The sequence below is a fragment of the Glycine soja genome, chromosome 9 (genome assembly GCF_004193775.1).
Source record: "Glycine soja cultivar W05 chromosome 9, ASM419377v2, whole genome shotgun sequence".
Lineage (NCBI taxonomy): Eukaryota > Viridiplantae > Streptophyta > Magnoliopsida > Fabales > Fabaceae > Glycine > Glycine soja.
In genome coordinates, this window is record NC_041010.1 from 17,649,299 (window position 1) to 17,676,501 (window position 27,203).

Sequence of the window (27,203 nt, forward strand, 5' to 3'; positions counted from 1 at the left end):
TTTAATGTTATTTATTTTTAATAGTTCTTCTAATAAATTATTTGCTTTGAATGGACATTTATGACCATACAATAAATTATTATATTTATTAGAAAAGAGGTAAGAACCTTCATACAAATATTTAATTTTTTTGAATATTTGAAATAAATATCAATAATCAATAAATGTACCTTTTAATCAATTTTAATATTTTAAAAACATTAATGCTTCCAAACATTTAATGTTATTTATTATTATAAGCTCCTATAATAAATTATTTATTTTTAACTGACATTTATGACCTTACAATAAATTAATTCATTTATTGATAGTTGATATTTTTTTTTCTAAAATTTATTTCAAGAACTTCATTAGAAAATATTATATTGATAGTATAAAAGTAAGAACCTTCGTACAAGGATTTATTAAAATTGTGTGTGCAAAACGGAGGTGAGTGCAAATTAGAGGAGTACCGCCTCACCCTTCAAGGTAAGGGGGTGAGAATCAATTAGAAAATTAGGGATTAAAACAATATTTTTTTGATCATATGATATTTGATTAATAAAACATATACTTAGATTAAAAGAATGTTTTTTTGGAACATATGATATGCTGAAAATTCTTGAAGTTGATTCTAAATAGTTGTAAAGTTTGGGATATTTTTTATATTGTTTTAATTCATTCTCTTTGCATATCTCTACATATATGTGTGTAAAACTAATATGTAAATTGTTAGATTATATAACAGTATAATATAATATTCAATTACGAATAAATAATTACATGAATAAAATCTGATAAAGTCGATAAAAGTTTATATTTATTATAATTCATTGTATGCTTAGTTTGAGATCAATTGTATGTTAAACTATCTTTTTAATTCATAAGACATTTTTTATTTCTAATTTTTTTAGTACATTTATATATAATCTAATCATACATTAATTTGCACATTTTAACAACAAAAATTGTGTCTATTTTATATGTCAAATGATCTAACTTTTAACTTATTTGTCTCATTATATAAATATTTGGCCAAATTAAGATGTTTGTTAAACTAGTTTGTTTTACTGTACCCCGTCCCCTTTCCCATTTATTTGTCATTTTATATTTTCCTATTTAACATGATAGGAATGAATGAATTGCAACATCAACTTTTTTAATAAGTTTTCTCTTGTTTGGTTTTTGTTATGATGGTTCATTTTATTATATTTTTTCTTGCAGATTTTATATTTTCCTATCTATCATGCTAGGAATCAATGAATTGCAATATCAACTTGTTTAAGTTTTCTCTCGTTTGCCTTTTGTTATTATCACTCATTTTACTATCTTTTTTTTTTTTGCAGACTTATATTCAGTGTCGGTCTTTGGAGGAGATTAAGAATTACAAGAAATATGGAAGTCGTCCTCGGCGTCACAAGGTGAAAACACAAGACAAAGAAGAAAGCAATGACAAAACCAAAAATGAAATAGATGTGAGTATATTTATTTTAAAAAAATAAGTAGGGCTAACAATGTATTTTCCAACACATTTTACTATTGGTTAAAGTTTACTGACGACTACAAGCTCATGAGCATGATTGAGAGTGATTAAAGAAACAGTAGTAGTACATCCTTTTGTTATTTTCAATCAACATGAACAAGTAACAAAGAGTGCATTAAAGATAGTGGTGATTTTTCTTTTCAAAATTAGAAAAGTTTAGTTCTCTTTTATTTCTGGGGTGCATGTAAAGTTTGACATTTTAAATCATAATTCAATGTGATATTTTAATTCTTTCCATCAATATATTCAACAAAAATAATATCATTAGTGATTTTCATATTCTTTTTAGTTTTACTATCTAGGACGTTTTTTGAAAAATGATAACTATAATGAGTATGCTTTTTCAGGGAGTTTGGAATCTTTTCCATTGCTATTCAAAATGTTGTTATTAAATATTGCAAAAAAAATAATCAAACAAATGATGGCTAATAATTAATGAAAGTGATTTGTGTATGGATATTTTGAATGTTTTGTATTCTCCTATATTATAATGTTTTTGTTTTTGTTTACTTTTCCTGATGTTTTTACTATTAAAAATTCCTGGAATAATGATAAATGTTTGCTAAAGAAAAGAACAAAGAAATGGAAATTGAATTTTTTATTTATTTATTTTAGAGTTTATTGTAATTTATCACTATTCAACCCGAAAAATTTAATTTCTATTGTCAATGTTTCCAATAAATAATGTTTATGACAAAAAAAAGATTCAAATTGAAATCAACACAATATTCCTCACTAAATGTTTCATCATTTGTCATGATTTTTTCAGGAAATGCTTGTTGCTCAAGGAAAAGCAAAAGCAGAAGTTATGAGAACTTTTGTTGAAGAGTTTCTTTCGGAAGCTTATTACAATCAGCTTCACATGTTCAACCCATAATCAACAAAAATCAACTATTATATAATGTTCAAACCGACTGTAAAACATTATCATCAATTTATTTAATACCTATGTTGACAACTTCCATGTGATTTAGGATTTTCATATGATTTTATTTTGAATTTCTATGTTGGATGAAATGACTTTCAGCTATGCTTTATTTTTGTGGTTAGTCTAATAATTTGCTAGAAAGATCTCAATCCATTGGTTGCTTTTCATGGTTGTGGATATTGGGTATGTTTTTATTTGAAATAATTTTGTGTTTCATCTCTCTATTGTGATGAATCTGATTATTGGCATGCCCAACTTATCTTTTACACATTGTGGGTGATTTACACTTCTAATGTTGATGTTGGCTTTGTAGGGTTGGGTACATATTTATTTGCTGGTTTTGTGGTTTGTTTACACTAGTTACTAGACTAGTACACCAATTTTCACGTCTACTAAGTTGGACAAGTTTTGTTTTTGTTGGAAAATTGACTTGAATAATTTCTAAAACAATTAATAACTATAAATTATTAAATTCAACTTCATAACATTTTCCATCACATTTATGTGAAAAGTTTGAATGCAATTTCAATCCAATTTCGTCTAAAAATACGAAAACTTAAGCTTAGTTAATGTTCATTGTATAAACAAACTCTTTGATATGGGCATTTGTATATTACCATTTAATTCCTATTTTACCCTCTCTAATCCTTAATTACTTAGAGCCTTGATATCTTAAATGGACTGTGATGAATAATTCTATAAGCTACTACATTCATAATCCCATAACCATGCCCACTTCCCCCATTCATTTCTCAATTTGTCTTTTCCTATTTTACATGTTATGAATGAATTGCAGCATCAAATTTTTTAACATTTTTTTATCATTGTTTTCTTTTTATAAAATTGCTAATTTTATTTAAAAAAATATTTTGCAATTTTATCTTCATGAAGAGAAAGGGTTTCAATGTCGATCTTTAGTAGGGCTGAAGCATAATTGATACTCGGTGTTATAGAGTGAAAAAACAAAACAAAGTAGAAAACAATAATAGAATTAAAAATGAAATAAAACTAAGTACAATTATTTGCAAAATGAGGAGTGCTAGCATCATACTCCCCAACACATCCTTTCTAGCTAATGCACCTTTTAATATTGGTTAGAGTTTAATAAGAACAAATTAACTCACGAGTGGCCACTTTTATATAGACAGAGGGACACAATTTTGTAATTTTTAATAAATTTCAACAAATGACAAAGAATGTGTTAGTGATGGTGATGCTAGAATTTTTATTTTTTTAATTACAAAATTTCAGTTCTCTTTTATTTCCTGGGTGCATGTAAAGGTTGGAATTTTAAATTACAATTCCTTGTCACATTTTAAATTTCACCTTCAATATTTTTAGTAAAAACATTCGAATTAATGTTTTACCTATTATTTTTAGTTTTACTACTAGGAAATTTTGGAAAATAATAATTATACTGAGTATTTTTATTTGCGGTGCTTGGTATCTTTTTCATTATTATTCAAAATGTTGTTTTAAAATTTTTGAAACTTAATTGATGGCTAGCATGGAAGTAGAAACCCACGTGAGTTCATATTTTGGATGTTTTGTATTTTCCTTTACTATTAATTTTTTTTTAAATATTGCTATTATTTTCAGGAAATGATTGATGCTGAAGAGAAAAATAAAGAAGCAAAAATTGAAGTGAGTATACAGATTTTTAGTATTTTGTATTTTCATTTCGTGCTATTCAAAAAGTTGTATTAAAATTCTGGTACAATTTTCTGGAAATGATACTAGCCAAATGATAATGATAATACCTATATTGACAACCTCATCATTTAAGATTTTGATATGGTTTTATTTTGACATTTTATGTTGGATGATATGACTTTCAAACTAGGTCTTAACTTATTTATTTTTCTATTTGATAACTGATCCTTGTTTCATATAACCCGAATTCAGAGTTCTTACATATAAAAGTTACAAAGAATAATAAATGCAAGCTATAGGATCCAAACACCAATAAGAGAAAGAGCATTGAATGTTATTCCTCTTGGCCTTAAACCATGTCCACAAACTAACCTTTATCGATCAAGTTCATGATAGCACTAAAGTGAAAGGAATGCCTTGAAACATGACATTGTACATTAATCACATAGACCAAACTATAGTATGTCATTAAAGATGACGAGCTAGACACAAAATTTTCTTTTTGAAGAGATAACCGAACTGGAAAAAAAATACCTTTAGGTAAAAGTATCGAGTAACCAGGCCAAGCTTAACTACATTCTAAATACTATTTGTCACTAGGAAGCAAAATAAAAAGGTGAAGAGAGTCTTTGTCAAAGGAAAAATATAACGCGTATGAAATCTCCGTAGTCTAGGACATTATTCCTTTTTCTGAACAGGTTAACTCAAGTTGGTACTTGTATCCTATCCAAAATGACCCACCAAGAAAAGGAAAGAACTTCGAGACAGACAAACCTCTTAAAAATATATTAATGATTAACTAACTATGTAAAAATATTTATACTGTATAAAAATTAAACTCGTCATTTTTTCAGTTTTGCTTGTTATATATGCTTTATTTCTTAGGTTAGTCCAGTAATACGGTTTTTGAATATTGGGCAAGGAAATCTTTGTTTAATATGAACTAACTATTTGTTTCATCTCTCTATACTAATGGATCTGATTATTAGGACTGCTTATGTAACATAGATAAACTATGATTTGTGCATACTAAAATGTGAGTTTTTGGCCTGTTTTATTCAATTTCTAGAATATTTTATTGACAGTACTCATGTTTTTATGTAAGTTTGTACCAAAAAGGTGCTGATGAGACTTATAATAAAAAAGAGTTAAAACATCAATGCTTTTTTTTAAGCAAAAAACATCATCTGGGAGAGCACGATCGTGCGGATTCTGAGCATAGGTTGTCTTGATGTAGCGAGTGAAAGCTAAACCCCTCAAGAAACAGCACAGTCATGCTGCAAATTTTGCTAAAGACAGTCGTGCTGAACTACAGAGACTCGACACAGTTTATGAGTTTCAAATTAGCCAGCTTCTATAGCATGATCGTTTTGACTTTCACGACTCAAACTTATTGTTTATTATAAATAGAAAAGGGCAAGTTATAGTGAGGGGATCTTTTAATTTGTGTTACCAATATAGACCATTGAGAGTAAGTAATTAAAAGTGACCGTGAGAAGGGCTTAGTCTTTGGAGGATTGTCAAGATCATTACAGGGGATTTCACTTGTAATGTTTCTGCTCCTTTTCAGTTATCATGTATTCCATTTTGATTCTTTGCACCCTTATTTTCAGGGATAGCTAGTTTATTATTCTAGGGTGTTGACATGAACAGAAATTTTATTTCCTAGTGTTTGATTTTAATTGAATTCTATTGTTTCCCTTAGTCAATTATTTTGCTTCACTATTTTGTATTTCTTTAGAACAATCACTTCGTATTTGTATTCAATTATATTATGTGTCCATTGCTTATAATTGATGGACTTGTGTAGCAAATGAGTTTCTGAGTGTCATATGATCAATGATCAACTACAAATTACAAACTTCTAATTAGATTAAATTATCTTTGTATTTGACCTCTTTGTGCTTACCTTTTTTCGTAATTCTGGCCCTACATGATCAACAAGGTTGTAATAAGGAGAAAGAGGATTAATGGATCATGACAAAAAATCTGTTGATTGATTGTAGAGGTATGATTAGTAACTGACATATACTTTAGGATTAAGTTAAAATAAATATTGGGGTAATTATTTTTTTCTGTAGAAATCACAACACTAGGTTCTCATTTCAGATAATCCTTTAAATTGCTCTTTCTCGTTCTTGAAATCAATTTTTAGCACAAACTATTTGATAAACCACTGTTTTGAAACTGCTGTTAAAAATGAATTGCTTAGTTTATTTGAGAAATTAAATTGTTTTGGAACTACCTTTAGTCCTTTGGGTCTATATATATATATATATATATATATACACCTGGACTTAAGGTCCATTGTTACTACAGCAAACGATATATTTTCCCTTAAACGTACTATTTTATATAAATAAAACATGAGGGCTGACTAGGGGGGAAGAAGTGATTGCAAGTGCAAAAGAGGTAAATCACGAAAAATGAATGGTTGTTGTCAAGCTTCCACTCAAATGAAATGAATTGAATACACATCTGCATGAGAGATGTAGAAATTGTGAAAATGTGAGATTGTATCGTTAAAGGTGGCTTAAATAAATTAATTAGTATCGCCTAAATCAGAAGATTCATCTATTTTTAAATATGATTATTAAATGAATTGATGATTTTTATGAGATACTCTATTACGTGAATCCTAAAATTTATGCAATATGCATGATATTTGAATATTACATTCTATATATATATGATGGTCAATGATTATGCTTTGATTGTTGAGTTGTATACTATTTTGGTATGTTTATTTTTTGTAAGTTGTGTGTTGCAGGTGCAATTTGTGTCTATGATGATCTCATGCCTAATGTACGTGTGGAACATGTGGTCACATGTCTTTCAAAGACTCCATGGATATATGAATTTGGATGTGAAGACGTGCTATTCATTTTTGTTTCCTCTTTAATCTTATATGTAGTATTGACCGGCTTAGAGATTTGATAATTTATATTTATGGAGTTGTTTTTATTTATGTGCATGTTTGAGGAGATTTTAATTGTTTTGATGATGTATAACTTTATGTTATGAAAAGTGTCATCTGACACATATAGTTTATTTAGTTATTTACATATTATATAATGTCTTATCTACATACCATAAGTTTTAGCTTTTGACCTTGTATAATGCAAAAATATTACAAGTATTTTTATAATTAAATTAAATTAAATCTTGTATTTGAATTAGTTCATAGTTTCATGTAACGGTGATGAGTTGTTATATTGTGTTAACTGTTAAACTTCAATATATAAATTTTTTTTATATGCATATGGAAAACTTAAGTATATAAAAAATTCGACAACATCTTAATTTTAAATACCAACTAATAACATAAGTATAGATTATAAAATCATATTTATTTTGACCTCAAAACCAAGGCTGATTAGATGGGTCTTGCTCATACAAGAGTTTGATATAGTCATCAACGATAAGAAGAGATTCGAGAATGTGGTGGCTGACCACCTCTCCCGGTTGAAGAATGAAGAAGTGACCAAAGAAGAACCGGAGGTAATGGGAGACTTCCCAGATGAGTTCCTCTTACAAGCCACCACAAGATCTTGATTTTTTGATGTGGCCAACTACAAAGCCACAGGAATCATTCCCGAAGAGCTTAACTGGAGTCAGTGGAAGAAATTTTTGCATGATGCCCGCTTCTATATATGGGATGATCCATATCTGTTCAAGTTAGGAGCATACAATCTGCTGAGGAGGTGTGTTATGATAGAGGAAGCATAGAGCATCCTTTGGCACTACCATAGTTCACCATATAGCGATCACCACAACAGAGATAGGACAACAACAAATGTGCTACGAGAAGGTTTCTTTTGACCCTCAATCTTCAAAGACGCTCATGATTATGTGCGTTGTTATGACAAATACCAAAGAGCAGGGAGATTTCTAGAAGGAATGAGATGCCTCTGTAAAACATAATGGAGATAAAAATATTTGACTTTTGGGGGATTGACTTTGTGGGGCCTCTCCCATCTTCATACGGGAATATCTATATCCTGGTAGTTGTTGATTACGTATCTAAGTAGATGGAAATCATAGCCACTCCCAAGAATGATGTCGGGGTAGTGATAAAATTCTTAAAGAAAAACATATTTTCCCATTTTGGAGTTCCACGAGCCTTAATCAATAATAGGGGAGCACACTTCTATAATGCGCAATTAAAGAAAGTTCTCGAGCATTACAATGTCAGACATAAGGTGGCCACACCTTATCATCCCCGAACAAATGGCCAAGCAGAAGTTTCAAATAAAGAGATAAAGCGAGTACTTGAGAATATTGTTGTGTCATCAAGAAAAGTTGGGCTTTGAAGTTGGATGATGCTTTCTGGGCTTACAGGATTGCATTCAAGACTCCCATAGGCTTGTCACCATTTCAGTTGGTCTATGGTAAAGCATGCCACCTATCGGTGGAGTTGGAGCACAAAGCCTATTGGGCCCTCAAATTGCTAAAATTTGATGAAGTTGTAGTTAGAGAGAAGAGGAAGTTACAATTGTTGGAGTTAAAAGAAATAAGAATGAACACCTATACATCATCCAAAATTTATAAGCAGAAGATAAAGGCATATCATGACAAAAAGCTATAGAGACAGAACTTTTAGCCAGTATAACAAGTCATGCTCTTCAATTCAAGACTCAAACTATTCCTAGGAAAGCTGAAGTCAAAGTGGTCAGGGTCGTTCCTGATCAAAGAAGTAAGACCCCATGGAGCTATGAAATCGATGGACCTTACGGCAAGCACCCCAGAGAAAAGATGGATCATCAACGGACAATGCTTAAAAATTTACAATGGAGGCCAGTTAGAAAGATTAACAAGTGTTGTCTACCTGAATGATGCATAAAATGAAGAACAATGTCTAGCCAAAGATGATAAATTAAGCACTTACTCGGAGGCAACCTATTTTTATTGTAAAAAAACCTCGCTAAGCATGCAGGTAATTCAAATTCTGGAGAAAATACCAATGGACGTTAAATAGATCATTCTCTCACCTATGAACATAATCGAGTCTTACACCACTTCATCATTTTATGGGTTATTAAATTCCATACCTTTGTAAAAATAACAATGGTAATACTTATCAATTAATTTAAATATCTTAAAAACATTAATGATTCAAAATATTTAATGCTATTTCTATTCAAACAAGATATTTAATGTTATTTATTTTTAATAGTTCTTCTAAGAAATTATTTGCTTTGAATGGACATTTATGACCATACAATAAATTATTATATTTATTAGAAAAGAGGTAAGAACCTTCATACAAATATTTAATTTTTTTGAATATTTGAAATAAATATCAACAATCAATAAATGTACCTTTTAATCAATTTAAATATTTTAAAAACATTAATGCTTCCAAACATTTAACGTTATTTATTATTATAAGCTCCTATGATAAATTATTTGTTTTTAACTGACATTTATGACCTTACAATAAATTATTTCATTTATTGATAGTTGATATTTTTTTTTCTAAAATTTATTTCAAGAACTTCATTAGAAAAGACTATATTGATAGTATAAAAGTAAGAACCTTCGTACAAGGATTTATTAAAATTGTGTGTGCAAAACGGAGGTGAGTGCAAATCAGAGGAGTACTCTTCACCCTTCAAGGTAAGGGGGTGGGAATCAATTAGAGAATTAGGGATTAAAACAATATTTTTTGGATCATATGATATTTGACTAATTAAAACATATACTTAGATTAAAACAATGTTTTTTTTGGAACATATGATATGCTGAAAATTCTTGAAGTTGATTCTAAATAGTTGTAAAGTTTGGGATATCTTTTATATTGTTTTAATTCATTCTCTTTGCATATCTCTATATATATGTGTGTAAAACTAATATGTAAATTGTTAGATTATATAACAGTATAATATAATATTCAATTACGAATAAATAATTACATGAATAAAATCTGATAAAGTCGATAAAAGTTTATATTTATTATAATTCATTGTATGCTTAGTTTGAGATCAATTGTATGTTAGACTATCTTTTTAATTCATCAGACAAATTTTTTCTTTCTAATTTTTTTAGTATATGTATTTAATTAAGTTTTCATAATTCAATTATCTCATTGTCTATGTTACATTTATGTAGGAGGAATTCCAAACCGTAATAAGGATGACTCACTCCTTAAATGATGTTGAAGCTATACACGCAACACCAGTATCCATTTGCAATCCTACTAATTACGACATTGGTTGTGACGATGTTGTTAACAACCAAAAAAATGAGGTATATATATTTAATTTTCAATTTAACATTTCTTTTTTTTTTCAAAATAATTCAAATTTTTCAGTATTATAATTTTCTTGTATATATCATCTAATCATACATTAATTTGCACATTTTAACAACAAAAAGTGTGTCTATTTTATATGTCAAATGATCTAACTTTTGACTTATTTGTCTCATTATATAAATATTTGGCCAAATTAAGATGTTTGTTAAACAAGTTTGTTTTACTAAATTATAGGCTAGATAGTTTATAAATTTTAAATTAAGCTAATCAATTAACAATTTTCAAACATATATAAGAATTTCAATTAGACTATGACACAATTGTGCATATGATAAACTGAATCCTAAAAGGACGGTCCATCATGTATTTGCATAGTTTGAATTTTTGTGTGTGTGTGTGTATATATATATATATATATATATATATATATATATATATATATATATATATATATATATATATATATATCATTGCACACTTTATCTTTCTATTTACATTTTTACCAATAAGTTTAACTTATATATCTTTCTATTGTTATTAGAATGAAATCCCACCTGCGACACAAAATTCAAAGCCAAAACGAGGAAGACCCTTCAAAACGCCACCTGAATCGATTAAAAATTGGTATGTTATACGCAAAGAACGAAAGATCGCCAACAGGTTCGATACGGTACGTAATCCAATTAAAATGAAAATTTGATGTTTATTAATCTTCTTCCTTTTTGAGTTAAGATAAGATGGGTTTTCATAAGTGAATTCATTAACTCAATTTTTTTATTATGTAAAAAAATCTAGAGGGAAAATTAACAAACTTGTTTATTTCTTAAATATTATAGGTAAATATTACACATAGTGGACATAGAGATTTATTTTTTAAATATATTTCTTACAGTAAATAGTTAGTTTGAGCAATATATTGAACATTTACAAAGTATTTCTTTTCAAACTAGGAAGAGTAGTTTTTATACAAAAATCTTCAACAATAGTCTGTGTGATAAAATTGAAATGTTAGTACAAACATTGTGATTTTAAAACAAAAATATGATACTTTTATAGACCATTCAGGTATAAAATATAAGCATATGTCATCAATACATCAATGATATATTAATAAAATATAAGCATATGTCATCAATACATCAATGATATATTAATAAAATAGATCATACTTTGAGTATAGGACCATAAGAAAATATAGGAAAACCAGCTCTACAACTAGGATATTACATAGAAACAATTGAGAAAACAACATTCTATATATTTAGATAACAACAAGCAATTCATGTAGTAGGGTTAATAAACCAATTAGACAATAAGCAATGTCCAGGCTTTACTTTGGAAAAAAACCATATTCCAAGTTGTAACCTTAATATGATCAAGATGTCCACACAAATTATAATTGTCATTATTCCAAATGAGAAAAAAATGGAATGTTGATTATATAGGGTTCACAATTTTATCCCATTGTTTTCCTTCCATATATAAGTAATGTCCAAGACAATAATGTTACCTCCTTTCTCTATCATCTTCTCCTGTATCCTCAAAGAAGATTTGATAAAAACCATTTTTGCATAAAGCATCAAATAGAGAACCATGACTCTATGCTAAAAATCTCTATAAGCATTTTCCGCCTCAACATTCATTCTACCTTAAGTGTATATTTTAATCAATGTTCAGTAAGTTAGATTATTAGGTTAAAGGTGTCTTGCTTTTGTGTCATCAAATAATTTTCAAACCACAGCATATTTGTTCTACCTTCCATATTCCTCAATTAGTGCATTATAAGTTAATGTCATTTTTATTTCACAAGTCTCTATCTGTCCAAATTTACCCTTAAATACTAAGGGCTAAGGGTCTTTATATCTTAAAGTGGAGTGTGATGAAAAATCCAAAGCTACACTATTTCTATGATCATCATAATTGTACCCCGTCCCCTTTCCCATTTAGTTGTCATTTTATATTTTTCTATTTAACATGATAGGAATGAATGAATTGCAACATCAACTTTTTTAACAAGTTTTCTCTTGTTTGGTCTTTGTTATGATGGTTCATTTTATTATTTTTTTTCTTGCAGATTTTATATTTTCCTATCTATCATGCTAGGAATCAATTAATTGCAATATCAACTTGTTTAAGTTTTCTCTCATTTGCCTTTTGTTTTTATCACTCATTTTACTATCTTTTTTTTGCAGACTTATATTCATATGGAGACAGACTTTCGGTGTCGGTCTTTGAAGGAGATTAAGAATTATGAGAAATATGGAAGTCCTCCTCGACGTCAAAAAGTGAAAGCACAAGCCAAAGAAGAAAGCAATGACAAAACAAAAAATGAAACAGAAGTGAGTATATTTATTTTAAAAAATAAGTAGGGCTAACAATGTATTTTCCAACACATTTTATTATTGGTTAAAGTTTACTGAAAACTACAAGCTCATGAGTAGGACTGAAAGTGGTTAAAGAAACAGTAGTAGTACATCCTTTTGTTATTTTCAATCAACATGAACAAGTAAGAAAGAGTGTATTAGAGATAGTGGTGATTTTTCTTTTCAAAATTAAAAAAGTTTAGTTCTCTTTTATTTCTGGGGTGCATGTAAAGTTTGGCATTTTAAATCACAATTCAATGTGATATTTTAATTTTTTCCATCAATGTATTCAAGAAAAACAATATCATTAGTGATTTTCATATTCTTTTTAGTTTTACTATCTAGGACGTTTTTTTGGAAAATGATAACTATAATGAGTATGCTTCTTCAGGGTGTTTGGAATCTTTTCCATTACTATTCAAAATGTTGTTATTAAATATTGCAAAAAAAATAATCAAACAAATGATGGCTAATAATTAATGAAAGTGATGTGAGTATGCATATTTTGAATGTTTTGTATTCTCCTATATTATAATGTTTTTATTTTTGTTTACTTTTCCATATGTTTTTTACTATTAAAAATTCCTGGAATATTGAGAAATGTTTTTTGCTAAAGAAAAAAACAAAGAACTGGAAATTGAACTTTTTATTTATTTATTTTAGAGTTTATTGTAATTTATCACTATTCAACCCGAAAAATTTAATTTCTATTGTCAATGTTTCCCGTAAATATTGTTGATGACAAAAAAAATACCTATTGGAATCAACACAATATTCCTCACTAAATGTTTCATTCTTTTTCATGATTTTTTCAGGAAATGGTTGTTGCTCAAAGAAAAGCGAAAGCAGAAGTTATGAGAACTTTTGTTGAAGAGTTTCTTTCGGAAGCTTATCACAATCAGCTTCACATGTTCGACCCATAATTTAGTCGTATTTATGTTTTATTTTTCAAAAAATAATATTAAAATACTTGGTAGTATTTATTACAAAAAGTAAAATGGGTAATATAAAACTATATTGGTGTAACAAATACATTCAAATTTTTGTATGATTTTCAGATTAGTTTATGTTAGGAAACTTAGTAATTATTTATTAAGGATGGAATTATAATAGATTATTTCTCTTATGCTTAATATTTATAATAATGTATTCTGAAACATATACATGCAACACCATTATACTTTTGCATTCCTACTAATTACGACATTGGTTGTGATGATGCTGTTGACAAACAAAAAACTGAGGTATGTATTTAATTTTCAATTGAAAATTTCTTTTTTTTAAAAAAAATTCAAATTTTCCATTATTATAATTTTTTTTGTATATATCATCTAATCATACATTAATTTGCACATTTTAACAACAAAAATTGTGTATATTTTATACGTCAAATGATCTACCTCTTAACTTATTTGTCTCATTTATATAAGTATTTGTTTAAATTAAGATGTTTGTTAAAAAAGTTTGTTTTACTAAATTATAAGCTAAATAGCTTATAAATTTTAAATTAAACTAATCAATTAACAATATTCAAATATATATAAGAATATCAACTAGACTATGACACAATTGCGCATATGATACACTGAACTCCATCATGTATTTGCATAGTTTGAATTTTTGTGTTGATTTCAAGCGTGTGCAATGATATATATATATCATTGAACACTTTATATTTCTATCTACATTTTTATCACACTACTAAAAAAAGGGTCTTTTACGGCACTGTTTCTACGTCGGTTATAATTGGAACCGCCTTAGAAAGTGGTTCAGTGGAAATTTTGTAAATATCATGGTGAAAATTGCAATTCACGATGCACATTCTAAGGCGGTTATTCAAAACCGCCTTAGAATGTTTTGTATAATGAAAATTGCAATTCACGATGCACATTCTAAGGCGGTTATTCAAAACCGCCTTAGAATGTTTTGTATAATGAAAATTGCTAATGTTTGTTTCTAATGTTGGTTTGATGTTTCCTGATGGTGGTTGTAGGGAAGACGCAGGTGACAAATTAGTTGTTGCTGAACAACAGCTACTGGGCTGCAAACGGGTCAGTGCCAATTTCTTCCTTTTCTGCATTTTGGTTTTTGAGTTAATGGAGCTTTTTTTAGTTCAATTTCTGCTACAATACTCTTATTTTTCTGTAATTCATTTATGAACTTGTTTTTCTGATCTGGTTTTACTTGAGATAGCACCTGCAAATGGTAACATATGTAACACATTGAATAAACAATTTTGTTTCCATGTATTAAAAATTAAAACTTATTAATAAGCATAATATTTTTTTTGGATACCACCTGCATCAGGATAGTTATTAATTTTGTTTCCATGAAATTAAAACTTATTAAATTAAAACTTACTTGAGATAGCACCTGCATCAGGATAGTTATTATTTACAGAAGCAGTATTTGTATTCTCATCAGCTTTAGGCTTAGAAGCTAAAGCTTCATGAACTTTGCTTGTATCATTAGCTAGAAAATCAGTGCCAATATTTTGAGTCCTTCTGGATTGGACAGCTTTTGCTATGTTCTCACTTTTCTGCATACAAACTAGAGTTTCACTAACAGTTTTAGGCATTCTATGCAACTTATCCTTTCTAGAAGTAGGTTTTTCAGAAGATGGATAAGGAGAGCTGCAATTGCGAGCCTTTCTGGATTGGCTGATTTCCCAGGTTTTGTTTCCTGAGAAATCCATGAGTGATCATAGGCTTCCTCAGCATTCATTAACGAATTAGGCTTACGGCCCCTCTTCCTTGGTACAGTATTCAACTGCGTTTTTGATTTTGGTTCCTGAACAGAGTCTAAATTATCAGTTTCCATATTGGCTTTCGCATTTCCTCTTTTGGAGTTCTTAGTTATTTCAGAATGTGGTCTCCTATTTGAACCAGATAATTTTATTGCTTCATCGTCCATAGTAGAAGTACCACTTCTTCTGTTTGACTTTGTATCATCCAAAATTTGGACATCTTTATCACTAGTAATATCCAGTTTATGCCCCTTGGTTTCCTGATTAAGAATTAAGTTAAAAGTTTAATACTGCATTGATATTGACAGTTGGTTTTAACTAAGCAAGCGTTGTAATTGTATTTAAAGGAAAAAGATAATTTACATCACACAATTTTTCCTCTGCATCTTTAGGAACATCAAGCTTGTTTTTAGCTTCTTGAACCTGAAGCATTGCAACAAAACCATGTAAAAATTCTTAAGGGGTTTCCTAGACTCTCAATTATAGGAAACAACAGGATCTTGAAATCTATGATTCTCACAAACAATCAATAAACAATAGATAATGTTTTGTGTACCTTTCTCCGTAGGAAGACTTGTACCTTTCTTCATAGGAACTTCTGTTGTACTTTGATTTCCTTGGAAAAGGACATAAATAAGATTTCACTTTCTTTGGCCTTTCGTTTCTGTCTCTCTCCGTTCGTGATGGCTATGGGTGAGAGAGAACACTTTTCTGGTCAGGAAGGAGACCTTATTTCACGTTAGTGGGTATTAAGCCCTTTTTATAACCACTACTCCCATCAAGTAGCAGTTAGCTCTAGAAATTTCTCCTATTAAGCCCAATTACAATTTAGCCCTTAATCGTTAATTATTTACTTATTAGTCCCCACATAAGTCACATGCCTCTCACATGAGACATTAATTCTTACATTCTCCCACTTGGCTCATGTGACATTAATAAACATTATGGACTAAATAAATAAATAGATTAACTAACATAATGCGCATTAAAATTGACTAAATTGTTCTATACATTGGGTACATCATAATTTCATGATTAAGAATAGGAACCAATTCGAGTCATGGCGGTTGTATATCATCTAATCGACATAGTCCCTTCCATGTACTACAAATTAGTCTTCTCCTTAATATGACCAATAGTTAGGAGTACATAATTGGTCCAACATAATGTCTTCATTCAAGACAAAACCTGTTAACATTACTCTAACACAAACATGCATGCAAACATAGTGAACAGGTAATCAGAAACATATCATAATTGAGCTCAGAGTGTCAGCAAAATTACATAAGGTAAATTACACTTAATGATCATCAATAACAATAATGCCCATACTTTCAACATGTTCTATAATGTCTTGGGCAATAATCCCTTATTCAAAGGGTCAACTATCATAAGGTTTGTGCTAATATGTTCTATTAACATTCTTTGTTTCTGAACTTCTTCCTTCACGACAAAGTACCTCAATTTCATATGCTTAGCACCCTTAGAGTACTTGTCGTTCTTACAAAAAAATATTGCTGCGGAGTTATCACGATACATTTTCAGCGGCCTAGCAATACTGTCGACAATTCCAAGCCCTGAAATAAAGTTCCGCGGTCAATTAGCCTGAATTGTAGCCTCAAAACATACTACAAATTCAGCTCTCAGATGCAACAACAACTGATGCATACAAAATTACTTTCATTTGTTTTCATTCCATATCATTTATAGGACATTGTGCAAGACTAACTCTGTCTTATTTCTAAGTTAGAATAGGCGATGTTAAACACCTTTCCATCTTGAATCTCTCTAGCACTTTATCAATATATATACTTTCTGAGATAAGCCTAACAATCCTTGTGATCTATTATGGAATATTTTTATCCCTATCACATAGATTACCTCACCCATATCTTTCACTTCAAAGTTTCTAGAGAGAAATTTCTTAGTCTCATGAAGAAGACCAAGATCGTTAGCTGTAAGCAAGATATCATCAATATACAAAATTAGAAAATAACCCTACTCCCACTGAACTTCAGATACATACACTGATAAGCAGTATTTGCCTTAAATCTAAAGGAAACAATGGCATCATTAAACCTCAAATACCATTGGCGGGAAGCTTACTTTAAGACTGTATATTGATTTCTTTAGTATGCACACCATGTGTTCATTTCCTTCAACTGAGAACCCCATTGGTTGGTCCATACAAACATTCTTCTCTAAATCTCTATTAAGAAAGGCAGTTTTCACATCCATATGATGTAGCTCCAAGTCATAATGGGCTACTAATGCCATGATAATACTGAAAGAATCCTTTCGTGAGACCAGTAAAATGTCTCTTTATAATAAATGTCATCTTTCAGAGTAAATTCCTTAGCAATAAGTCTAGCCTTGTAACGTTCAAGGTTGTCATGAGAGTCACATTTAGTCTTGAAGACCCACTTATAACCAACTCTCTTACAACCCTTTGGTAATTCTACAAGGTCCCAAACACCATTATGTTCCATGGAATCTATCTCTTCTTTCATGGCATTTAACCACTTCTCAGAACTATCACAACTTACAACTTGTGAAAACAAAACTGGATCATTATCATTAATGCTTAAGTTTGTTTCTGTTTCATGTAGGTATACCACATAATCATTCGAAATAGCTGGTCTCCTTTCTCTTTGAGACCTCCTTAATGCTACTTCTTGTAGTTCTTCCATAATAGGTTCATTGTGCATCATGAGTTCATTATTGTGTTGCTCCTCTTCATTAATTTTGTAACAACAACTAAAAGGAGCAATCACATTACTGCTAGAGGCCCAAGCTAAAAGGACTTGCACTCTAACTTCTTTAATTTCCACTTCTCGTGGAACTATACTCCCACTGATTTCATCATTTCCAATGAACCTTGCATTTCCAATTTTGACAATTCTCATACTATGATTAGAACAATAAAACATATACCCTTTTAACTTTTCTGGATAACCAATGAAATATCCACTGATTGTTCTTACATCCAATTTTCTTTCTTATGGATTATAAATCCTTATTTCTGCCTGGCAACCCTAAACATGCAGGTGCCTTATACTAGGTATCCTATTTGTCCACAGTTCAAAAGGTGTCTTTGAAACTGCCTTACTAGGAACCCTGTTCAACAAATACATGACAGTTTTCAAGGCATACATCCACAAAGATACGGGTAAAGTCTAATTGATTAACATACTCCTAACCATATCCATTAAAGTTCTATTACGCCTTTCTGATACACCATTTTGTTGTGGTGTATCGGGAATTGTGTATTGCACACAAATGCACGTTTCTGAACAAGCTTAGCAAATGGACCTGGGTGTTGCCCAGTTTCATCATATCTTCCGTAATACTCATCACCTCTATCATATCTAATAATTTTCACATTTATGTCTAATTGCCCTTTTATTTCATTGTAGTAAATTTCTAAGGCATCCATTGCCTAAGAAATCTCGAGCAGTAAGTAGACATAACCGTAACATGAATAATCATCAATAATGGTGATAAAATATCTTTCCTTTCCGAAAGAACTAACATCAAAAGGTTCACAAATATCAGTATGCACAATTTCAAGAAGCTGAGTGCTTCTTGTAGCTTCTTTCTTTGTATGTTTTTCTTGTTTTCCCTTAATACAACCCACACAAATATTTAGATCCGTAAAATCTAGATAAGGAAGAATTTCATTCTTTATTAATCTTTCCATCCTTTCTCTAGAAATGTGACCTAAACGTTTATGCCACAAGAAAGCAAATCGTTCATTCACTAAACTATGTTTAGTGTCAATATTATGATGCAGAGTTAAAACAGTTTCAGCATACAAACTGTGTATTTCCAATTTATATAAACCATCACAAGAATACCAGTACCAATGAGATGATTATGCTTAAATAAATTGAAACATCCATTACCAAAATTAAAAGAGTATGTAGTAACATCAAGTTTAGATAATGAAACTAAAATCCTAGATAAACTAGGTACATAAGGAGTTTCCAGTAAATCTAAACGATGTCCAGTGTTGCGTTTTAAACAATAAGTTTCAACTATTTCCACTGGAGCTTTCACTTCATTGCCTATGAAAATGAACTTCTCATTTGGGCTTATGGTTTGGATTGTAAGGAATCTCTGCATAATGTTAGAAACATGAGTCATACATCCAGAATTAATCCATCTTGTATCATGGGAAACTACAGTTAAGTTTGATTCAAAACATACATGAGTATTAAGCTCACCATTCTTTTCGAACCAAGACTTACACTTTAGGCAATCCTTTTGGAAATGTCTTAATTTAGGGAGAGTTGTCTTAATATTGTCTGCAACAGTCATTCTCATCAACATTAGGCTGAGTCTGTTAGGTCTTTCCCAAGTTTTATAATGAACTTTCTCTTCATTGCTACTAACATCAATAATAGTAACAAACTTCTCTTCTAACATAGCAAGATCATGATCCAAAACACCGAGGTAAAATTGGACTTTCTCATTTCAGTCAGAGAAGTTAAGCCCTTTAAAATTGGCTCAGATGATGCATAAGAATCCAATGAATTCAAAACATGTATTACATAATAAAATTCACATAAGTGTTTTGAGACATAAAATACATGTCATACATATGATTCATTCAGATAACAGACAATGTATATTGATGTTCTCCTTTGGGTGATACACCAACATACAACATACAAACATAATGATGCTAATAAAATTTTAACATTAATTGACAATTAAATATGCACCAATTAGTAGTATCTATTCCTTTGGGCATATAAATAAAGTTCACTTTTGCCGAAATCAGGTTAGTGAGGGTTGTAGTTTTCAAACGTGTCTTGCTTTTGTGTCAAGACATACATGAGTATTAAGCTCACCATTCTTTTCGAACCAAGACTTACACTTTAGGCAATCCTTTTGGAAATGTCTTAATTTAGGGAGAGTTGTCTTAATATTGTCTGCAACAGTCATTCTCATCAACATTAGGCTGAGTCTGTTAGATCTTTCCCAAGTTTTATAATGAACTTTCTCTTCATTGCTACTAACATCAATAATAGTAACAAACTTCTCTTCTAACATAGCAAGATCATGATCCAAAACACCGAGGTAAAATTGGACTTTCTCATTTCAGTCAGAGAAGTTAAGCCCATTAAAATTGGCTCAGATGATGCATAAGAATCCAATGAATTCAAAACATGTATTACATAATAAAATTCACATAAGTGTTTTGAGACATAAAATACATGTCATACATATGATTCATTCAGATAACAGACAATGTATATTGATGTTCTCCTTTGGGTGATACACCAACATACAACATACAAACATAATGATGCTAATAAAATTTTAACATTAATTGACAATTAAATATGCACCAATTAGTAGTATCTATTTCCTTTGGGCATATAAATAAAGTTCACTTTTGCCGAAATCAGGTTAGTGAGGGTTGTAGTTTTCAAACGTGTCTTGCTTTTGTGTCATCAAATAGTTTTCAAACCACAACATATTTGTTCTGTCTTACATATTCATCAATTAGTGCATTATAAGTTAATGTGATTTTTATTTCACAAGTCTCTATCTGTCCAAGGTCTTTATATCTTAAAGTGGAGTGTGATGAAAAATCCAACGCTACACTATTTCTATGATCATCATAACTGTACCCCCTCCCCTTTACCATTTATCTGTCATTTTATATTATCACTCATTTTACTATCTTTTTTTTTTTGCAGACTTATATTCATAAGGAGACACACTTTCGGTGTCGGTCTTTGGAGGAGATTAAGAATTACGAGAAATATGGAAGTCTTCCTCGGTGTCACAAAGTGAAAATACAAGACAAAGAAGAAAGCAATGACAAAACCCGAAGTGAAAAAGAAGTGAGTATACTTATTTTAAAAAATAAGTAGGGCTAACAATGTATTTTCCAACACATTTTATTATTGGTTAAAGTTTACTGACAACTACAAGCTCATGAATACGACTGAGAGTGATTAAAGAAACAATAATAGTACATCCTTTTGTTATTTTCAATCAACATGAACAAGTAACAAAGAGTGCATTAGAGATAGTGGTGATTTTTCTTTTCAAAATTAGAAAAGTTTAGTTCTCTTTTATTTCTAGGGTGCACGTAAAGTTTGGCATTTTAAATCACAATTCAATGTGATATTTTAATTTTTTCCATCAACGTATTCAATAAAAACAATATCATTAGCGATTTTCATATTCTTTTTAGTTTTACTATCTTGGAAGTTTTTTGGAAAATGATAACTATAATGAGTATGCTTCTTTTGGGACTTTGGAATCTTTTCCAATGCTATTCAAAATGTTGTTATTAAATATTGCAAAAAAAAAAATTCAAACAAATGATGGCTAATAATTAATGAAAGTGATGTGAGTATGCATATTTTGAATGTTTTGTATTTTCCTATATTATAATGTTTTTATTTTTGTTTACATTTCCAAATGTTTTTATTGTTAAAGATTCTTGGAATATTGAAAAATGTTTGCCAAATAAAAGAGCAAAGAAGTGGAAATTGAAATTTTTATTTATTTATTTTAGAGTTTATTGTAATTTATCACTATTCAACCCGAAAAATTTAATTTCTATTGTCAATGTTTCCAGTAAATAATGTTGATGACAAAAAAAAATACAAATTGGAATCAACACAATATTCATCACTAAATGTTTCATTCTTTACCATGATTTTTTCACGAAAGGATTGTTGCTCAAAGAAAAGCAAAAGTAAAAGTTATGAGAACCTTTGTTGAAGAGTTTCTTTTGAAAGCTCATTACAATTAACTTCACATGTTCAACCCATAAACAAATTTTCAATTCATACATAGATAGATATATTAGATTCACTACACTTTTTATTAGTCTTAGGTTAGACACCATTGGTGTTCCTCAACTCATTAAGTGAGTGATCAATCTAAATCTATTGTGTGATTGTTGGTAGTCCAAGAAAATTTTTTACATAGGAAGTCAACTAAGTTGAGTTTATTCTATTAAATAGATCATTCTCTCACCTATGAACCTAATTGGGTCTTACTCCACTTCATCATTTTATGGGTTATTAAATTCCCTACCTTTGTGACAATAACAATGGTGACACTTATCAATTAATTTAAATATCTTAAAAACATTAATGATTTCAAATATTTAATGCTATTTCTATTCAAACAAAATATTTAATGTTATTTATTTTTAATAGTTCCTATAATAAATTATTTGTTTTGAATGGACATTTATGACCATAAATTATTATATTTATTAGAAAAGAGGTAAGAACCTTCATACAAATATTTAATTTTTTTGAATATTTGAAATAAAAATCAACAATCAATAAATGTACCTTTTAATCAATTTAAATATTTTAAAAACATTAATGCTTCCAAACATTTAATGTTATTTATTATTATAAGCTCCATTAATAAATTATTGTTTTTAAATAACATTTATGACCTTACAATAAATTATTACATTTATTGATAGTTGATATTTTTTTTCTAAAATTTATTTCAAGGACTTCATTAAAAAAGAAGATATTGATAGTATAAAAGTAAGACTCTTCATATCAAAATTGTGTGTGCAAAACAGAGATGAGTGCAAATCAGAGGAGTACTGCTCCACCCTTTAAGGTAAGTGAGTGGGAATCAATTAAGGAATTAGGGATTAAAACAATGTTTTTTGGAACATATGATATTTGATTAATTAAAACTTATACTTAGATTAAAACAATGTTTTTTTGGAACATATGATATGCTGCAAATTCTTGAAGTTGATTCTAAATAGTTGTAAAGTTTGGGATATCCTTTATATTGTTTTAATTCATTCTCTTTGCATATATATATGTGTGTGTGTGTGTGCATGTCGGTGGGTGTGTGTGAAACTAATATATAAATTGTTAGATTATATTAAAGTATAATATATTCTTCAATTATGAATCAATAATTACAAGGATAAAATCTGATAAACTCGATAAAAGTTTATATTTATTATAATTCATTGTACGCTTAGTTTGAGATCAGTTGTATGTTAGACTCTCTTTTAAATTCATAAGACAAATTTTTATTTCTAATTTTTTAGTACATATATTTAATTAAGTTTTGATAATTGAACTTTCTCATTCTCTATGATATATTTATGTAGGAGGAATTTGCAACTGTACTAAGGATGACTCATTCCTTAAATGATGCTCAACCTGTACCTGCAACACCAGCATCATTTTGCAATCCTACTAATTGCAATATTGGTTGTGACGATGTTGTTCAGAACCAAAAAAATGAGGTACATAATTAATTTTCAATTTCAAATTTGTTTTCTTTCAAAATTATTCAAATTTTTCATTATTATAATTTTCTTGTATAAATCATCTAATCGTACATTAATTTGCATGTTTTAACAACAAAAATTGTGTGTAATTTATATGTCAAATGATCTAACTTTTGACTTATTTGTCTCATTTAAATAAATATTTGGCCAAATTAAGATGTTTGTTAAACAAGTTTGTTTTACTAAATTATAGGCTAAATAGCTTATAAATTTTAAATTAAACTAATCCATTAACAACTTTCAAACATATATAAGAATTTCAACTAGACTATGACACAATTGTGCATATGATAAACTGAATCCTAAAAGGATAGTCCATCATGTATTTGCATAGTTTGAATTTTTGTGTTGATTTTCATGAATATATTTTTTTAATCATTTGTGTGTGTGTGTGTGTGTATATATATATATATATATATATATATATATATCATTGCACACTTTACCTTTCTATTTACATTTTTACCAATAAGTTTAACTTATATACCTTTCTATTGTTATTAGAATGAAACCCCACCTGCGACACAAAATTCAAAGCCAAAACGAGGAAGACCCTTCAAAACGCCACCTGAATCGATTAAAAATTGGTATGTTATACGCAAAGAACGAAAGATCGCCAACAGGTTCGATACGGTACGTAATTCAATTAAAATGAAAATTTGATGTTTATTTATCTTCTTCCTTTTTGAGTTAAGATAAGATGGGTTTTCATAAGTGAATTCATTAATTCAATTGTTTTATTATGTAAAAAAATCTAGAGGGAAAATTAACAAACTTGTTTATTTCTTAAATATTATAGGTAAATATTACACATAGTGGACATAGAGATTTATTTTTTAAATATATTTCTTAAAGTAAATAGTTAGTTTGAGCAATATATTGAACATTTACAAAGTATTTCTTTTCAAACTACGAAGATTAGTTTTTATACAAAAATATTCAACAATAGTCTGTGTGATAAAATTGAAATTTTAGTACAAACATTGTGATTTTAAAACAAAAATATGATACTTTTATAGACCATTCAGGTATAAAATATAGGCATATGTCATCAATACATCAATTATATATTAATAAAATAGATCATACTTTGAGTATAGGACCATAAGAAAATATAGGAAAACCAGCTCTACAACTATGATATTACATAGAAACAATAGAGAAAACAACATTCTATATATTTAGATAACAATAAGCAATTCATGTAGTAGGGTTAATAAACCAATTAGACAATAAGCAATGTCCAGGCTTTACTTTGGAAAAAAACCATATTCCAAGTAGTAACCTTAATATGATCAAGATGTCCGCACAAATTATAATTGTCATTATTCCAAATGAGAAAAAAAATGGAATGTTGATTATATAGGGTTCACAATTTTATGCCATTGTTTTCCTTCCATATACAAGTAATGTCCAAGACAATAATGTTACCTCCTTTCTCTATCATCTTCTCCAGTATCCTCAAAGAAGATTTGATAAAAACCATTTTTGCATAAAGTATCAAATAGAGAACTATGACTCTATGCTAAAAATCTCTATAAACATTTTCTGCCTCAACATTCATTCTACCTTAAGTGTATATTTTAATCAATGTTCAGTAAGTTAGATTATTAGGTTAAAGGTGTCTTGCTTTTGTGTCATCAAATAATTTTCAAACCACAGCATATTTGTTCTACCTTCCATATTCCTCAATTAGTGCATTATAAGTTAATGTCATTTTTATTTCACAAGTCTCTATCTGTCCAAATTAACCCTTAAATACTAAGGGCTAAGGGTCTTTATATCCTAAAGTGGAGTGTGATGAAAAATCCAAAGCTACACTATTTCTATGATCATCATAATTGTACCCCGTCCCTTTCCCATTTATTTGTCATTTTATATTTTCTTATACAACATGATAGGAATGAATGAATTGCAACATCAACTTTTTTAACAAGTTTTCTCTTGTTTGGTCTTTGTTATGATGGTTCATTTTATTATTTTTTTTTGTTGCATATTTTATATTTTCCTATCCATCATGCTAGGAATCAATTAATTGCAATATCACCTTGTTTAAGTTTTCTCATGTTTGCCTTTTGTTATTATCACTCATTTTACTATCTTTTTTTTTTTTTGCAGAGTTATTTTCATAAGGAGACAGGCTTTCGGTGTCGGTCTTTGAAGGAGATTAAGAATTACGAGAAATATGGAAGTCCTCCTCGACGTCACAAAGTGAAAACACAAGCCAAAGAAGAAAGCAATGACAAAACCAAAAATGAAACAGAAGTGAGTATATTTATTTTAAAAAATAAAGTAGGGCTAACAATGTATTTTCCTACACATTTTATTATTGGTTAAAGTTTACTGACAACTATAAGCTCATGAGTAGGACTGAAAGTGATTAAAGAAACAGTAGTAGTACATCCTTTTGTTATTTTCAATCAACATGAACAAGTAACAAAGAGTGCATTTGAGATAGTGGTGATTTTTCTTTTTAAAATTAGAAAAGTTTAGTTCTCTTTTATTTCTGGGGTTCATGTAAAGTTTGGCATTTTAAATCACAATTTAATGTGATATTTTAATTTTTTCCATCAATGTATTCAAGAAAAACAATATCATTAGTGATTTTCATATTCTTTTTAGTTTTACTATCTAGGACGTTTTTTGGAAAATGATAACTATAATGAGTATGCTTCTTCAGGGTGTTTGGAATCTTTTTCATTGCTATTCAAAATGTTGTTATTAAATATTGCAAAAAAAATAATCAAACAAATGATGGCTAATAATTAATAAAAGTGATGTGAGTATGCGTATTTTTAATGTTTTGTATTCTTCTATATTATAATGTTTTTATTTTTTTTTACTTTTCCAGATGTTTTTTACTATTAAAAATTCCTGGAATATTGAGAAATGTTTTTTGCTAAAGAAAAGAACAAAGAACTGGAAATTGAACTTTTTATTTATTTATTTTAGAGTTTATTGTAATTTATCACTATTCAACCCGAAAAATTTAATTTCTATTGTCAATGTTTCTATTAAGAATGTTGATGACAAAAAAAATACCTATTGGAATCAACACAATATTCCTCACTAAATGTTTCATTCTTTGTCATGATTTTTTCAGGAAATGGTTGTTGCTCAAAGAAAAGCAAAAGCAGAAGTTATGAGAACTTTTGTTGAAAAGTTTCTTTCGAAAGCTTATTACAATCAGCTTCACATGTTCGACCCATAATCAATAAAAATCAACTATTATATAATGTTCAAATCGACTGAAAAACATTGTCATCAGTTTATTTAATACCTATGTTGACAACTTCCATGTGATTTAGGATTTTCATATGATTTTATTTTGACTTTCTATGTTGGATGAAATGACTTTCAGCTATGCTTTTTTGTTTTTTTTGGGTTAGTCTAACAATTTGCTAGAAAGATCTCAATCCAT

At 29.1% G+C, this 27,203-nt stretch overlaps 2 protein-coding genes and 1 long non-coding RNA gene across 3 annotated transcripts; all 3 read left to right on the forward strand.

Moving 5' to 3' along the window:
• The first annotated feature begins 387 nt into the window (after positions 1–387).
• On the forward strand, positions 388–2,509 carry LOC114367118. Its single transcript, XR_003657117.1, has 3 exons — positions 388–468; positions 1,326–1,454; positions 2,292–2,509. It is a non-coding gene; the product is annotated as an uncharacterized LOC114367118 (long non-coding RNA).
• A 7,133-nt stretch (positions 2,510–9,642) lies between these two features.
• Positions 9,643–13,645, forward strand: LOC114368227. Its single transcript, XM_028325552.1, has 5 exons — positions 9,643–9,722; positions 10,215–10,352; positions 10,901–11,029; positions 12,552–12,698; positions 13,538–13,645. Exons 2-5 carry the CDS (start codon positions 10,239–10,241, stop codon positions 13,643–13,645), a joined length of 498 nt encoding a protein of 165 aa, XP_028181353.1. The 5' UTR covers positions 9,643–9,722; positions 10,215–10,238.
• A 9,368-nt stretch (positions 13,646–23,013) lies between these two features.
• Positions 23,014–27,072, forward strand: LOC114425748. Its single transcript, XM_028392703.1, has 5 exons — positions 23,014–23,088; positions 23,600–23,737; positions 24,287–24,415; positions 25,901–26,047; positions 26,886–27,072. Exons 1-5 carry the CDS (start codon positions 23,050–23,052, stop codon positions 26,991–26,993), a joined length of 561 nt encoding a protein of 186 aa, XP_028248504.1. The 5' UTR covers positions 23,014–23,049; the 3' UTR covers positions 26,994–27,072.
• Positions 27,073–27,203: the final 131 nt, after the last annotated feature.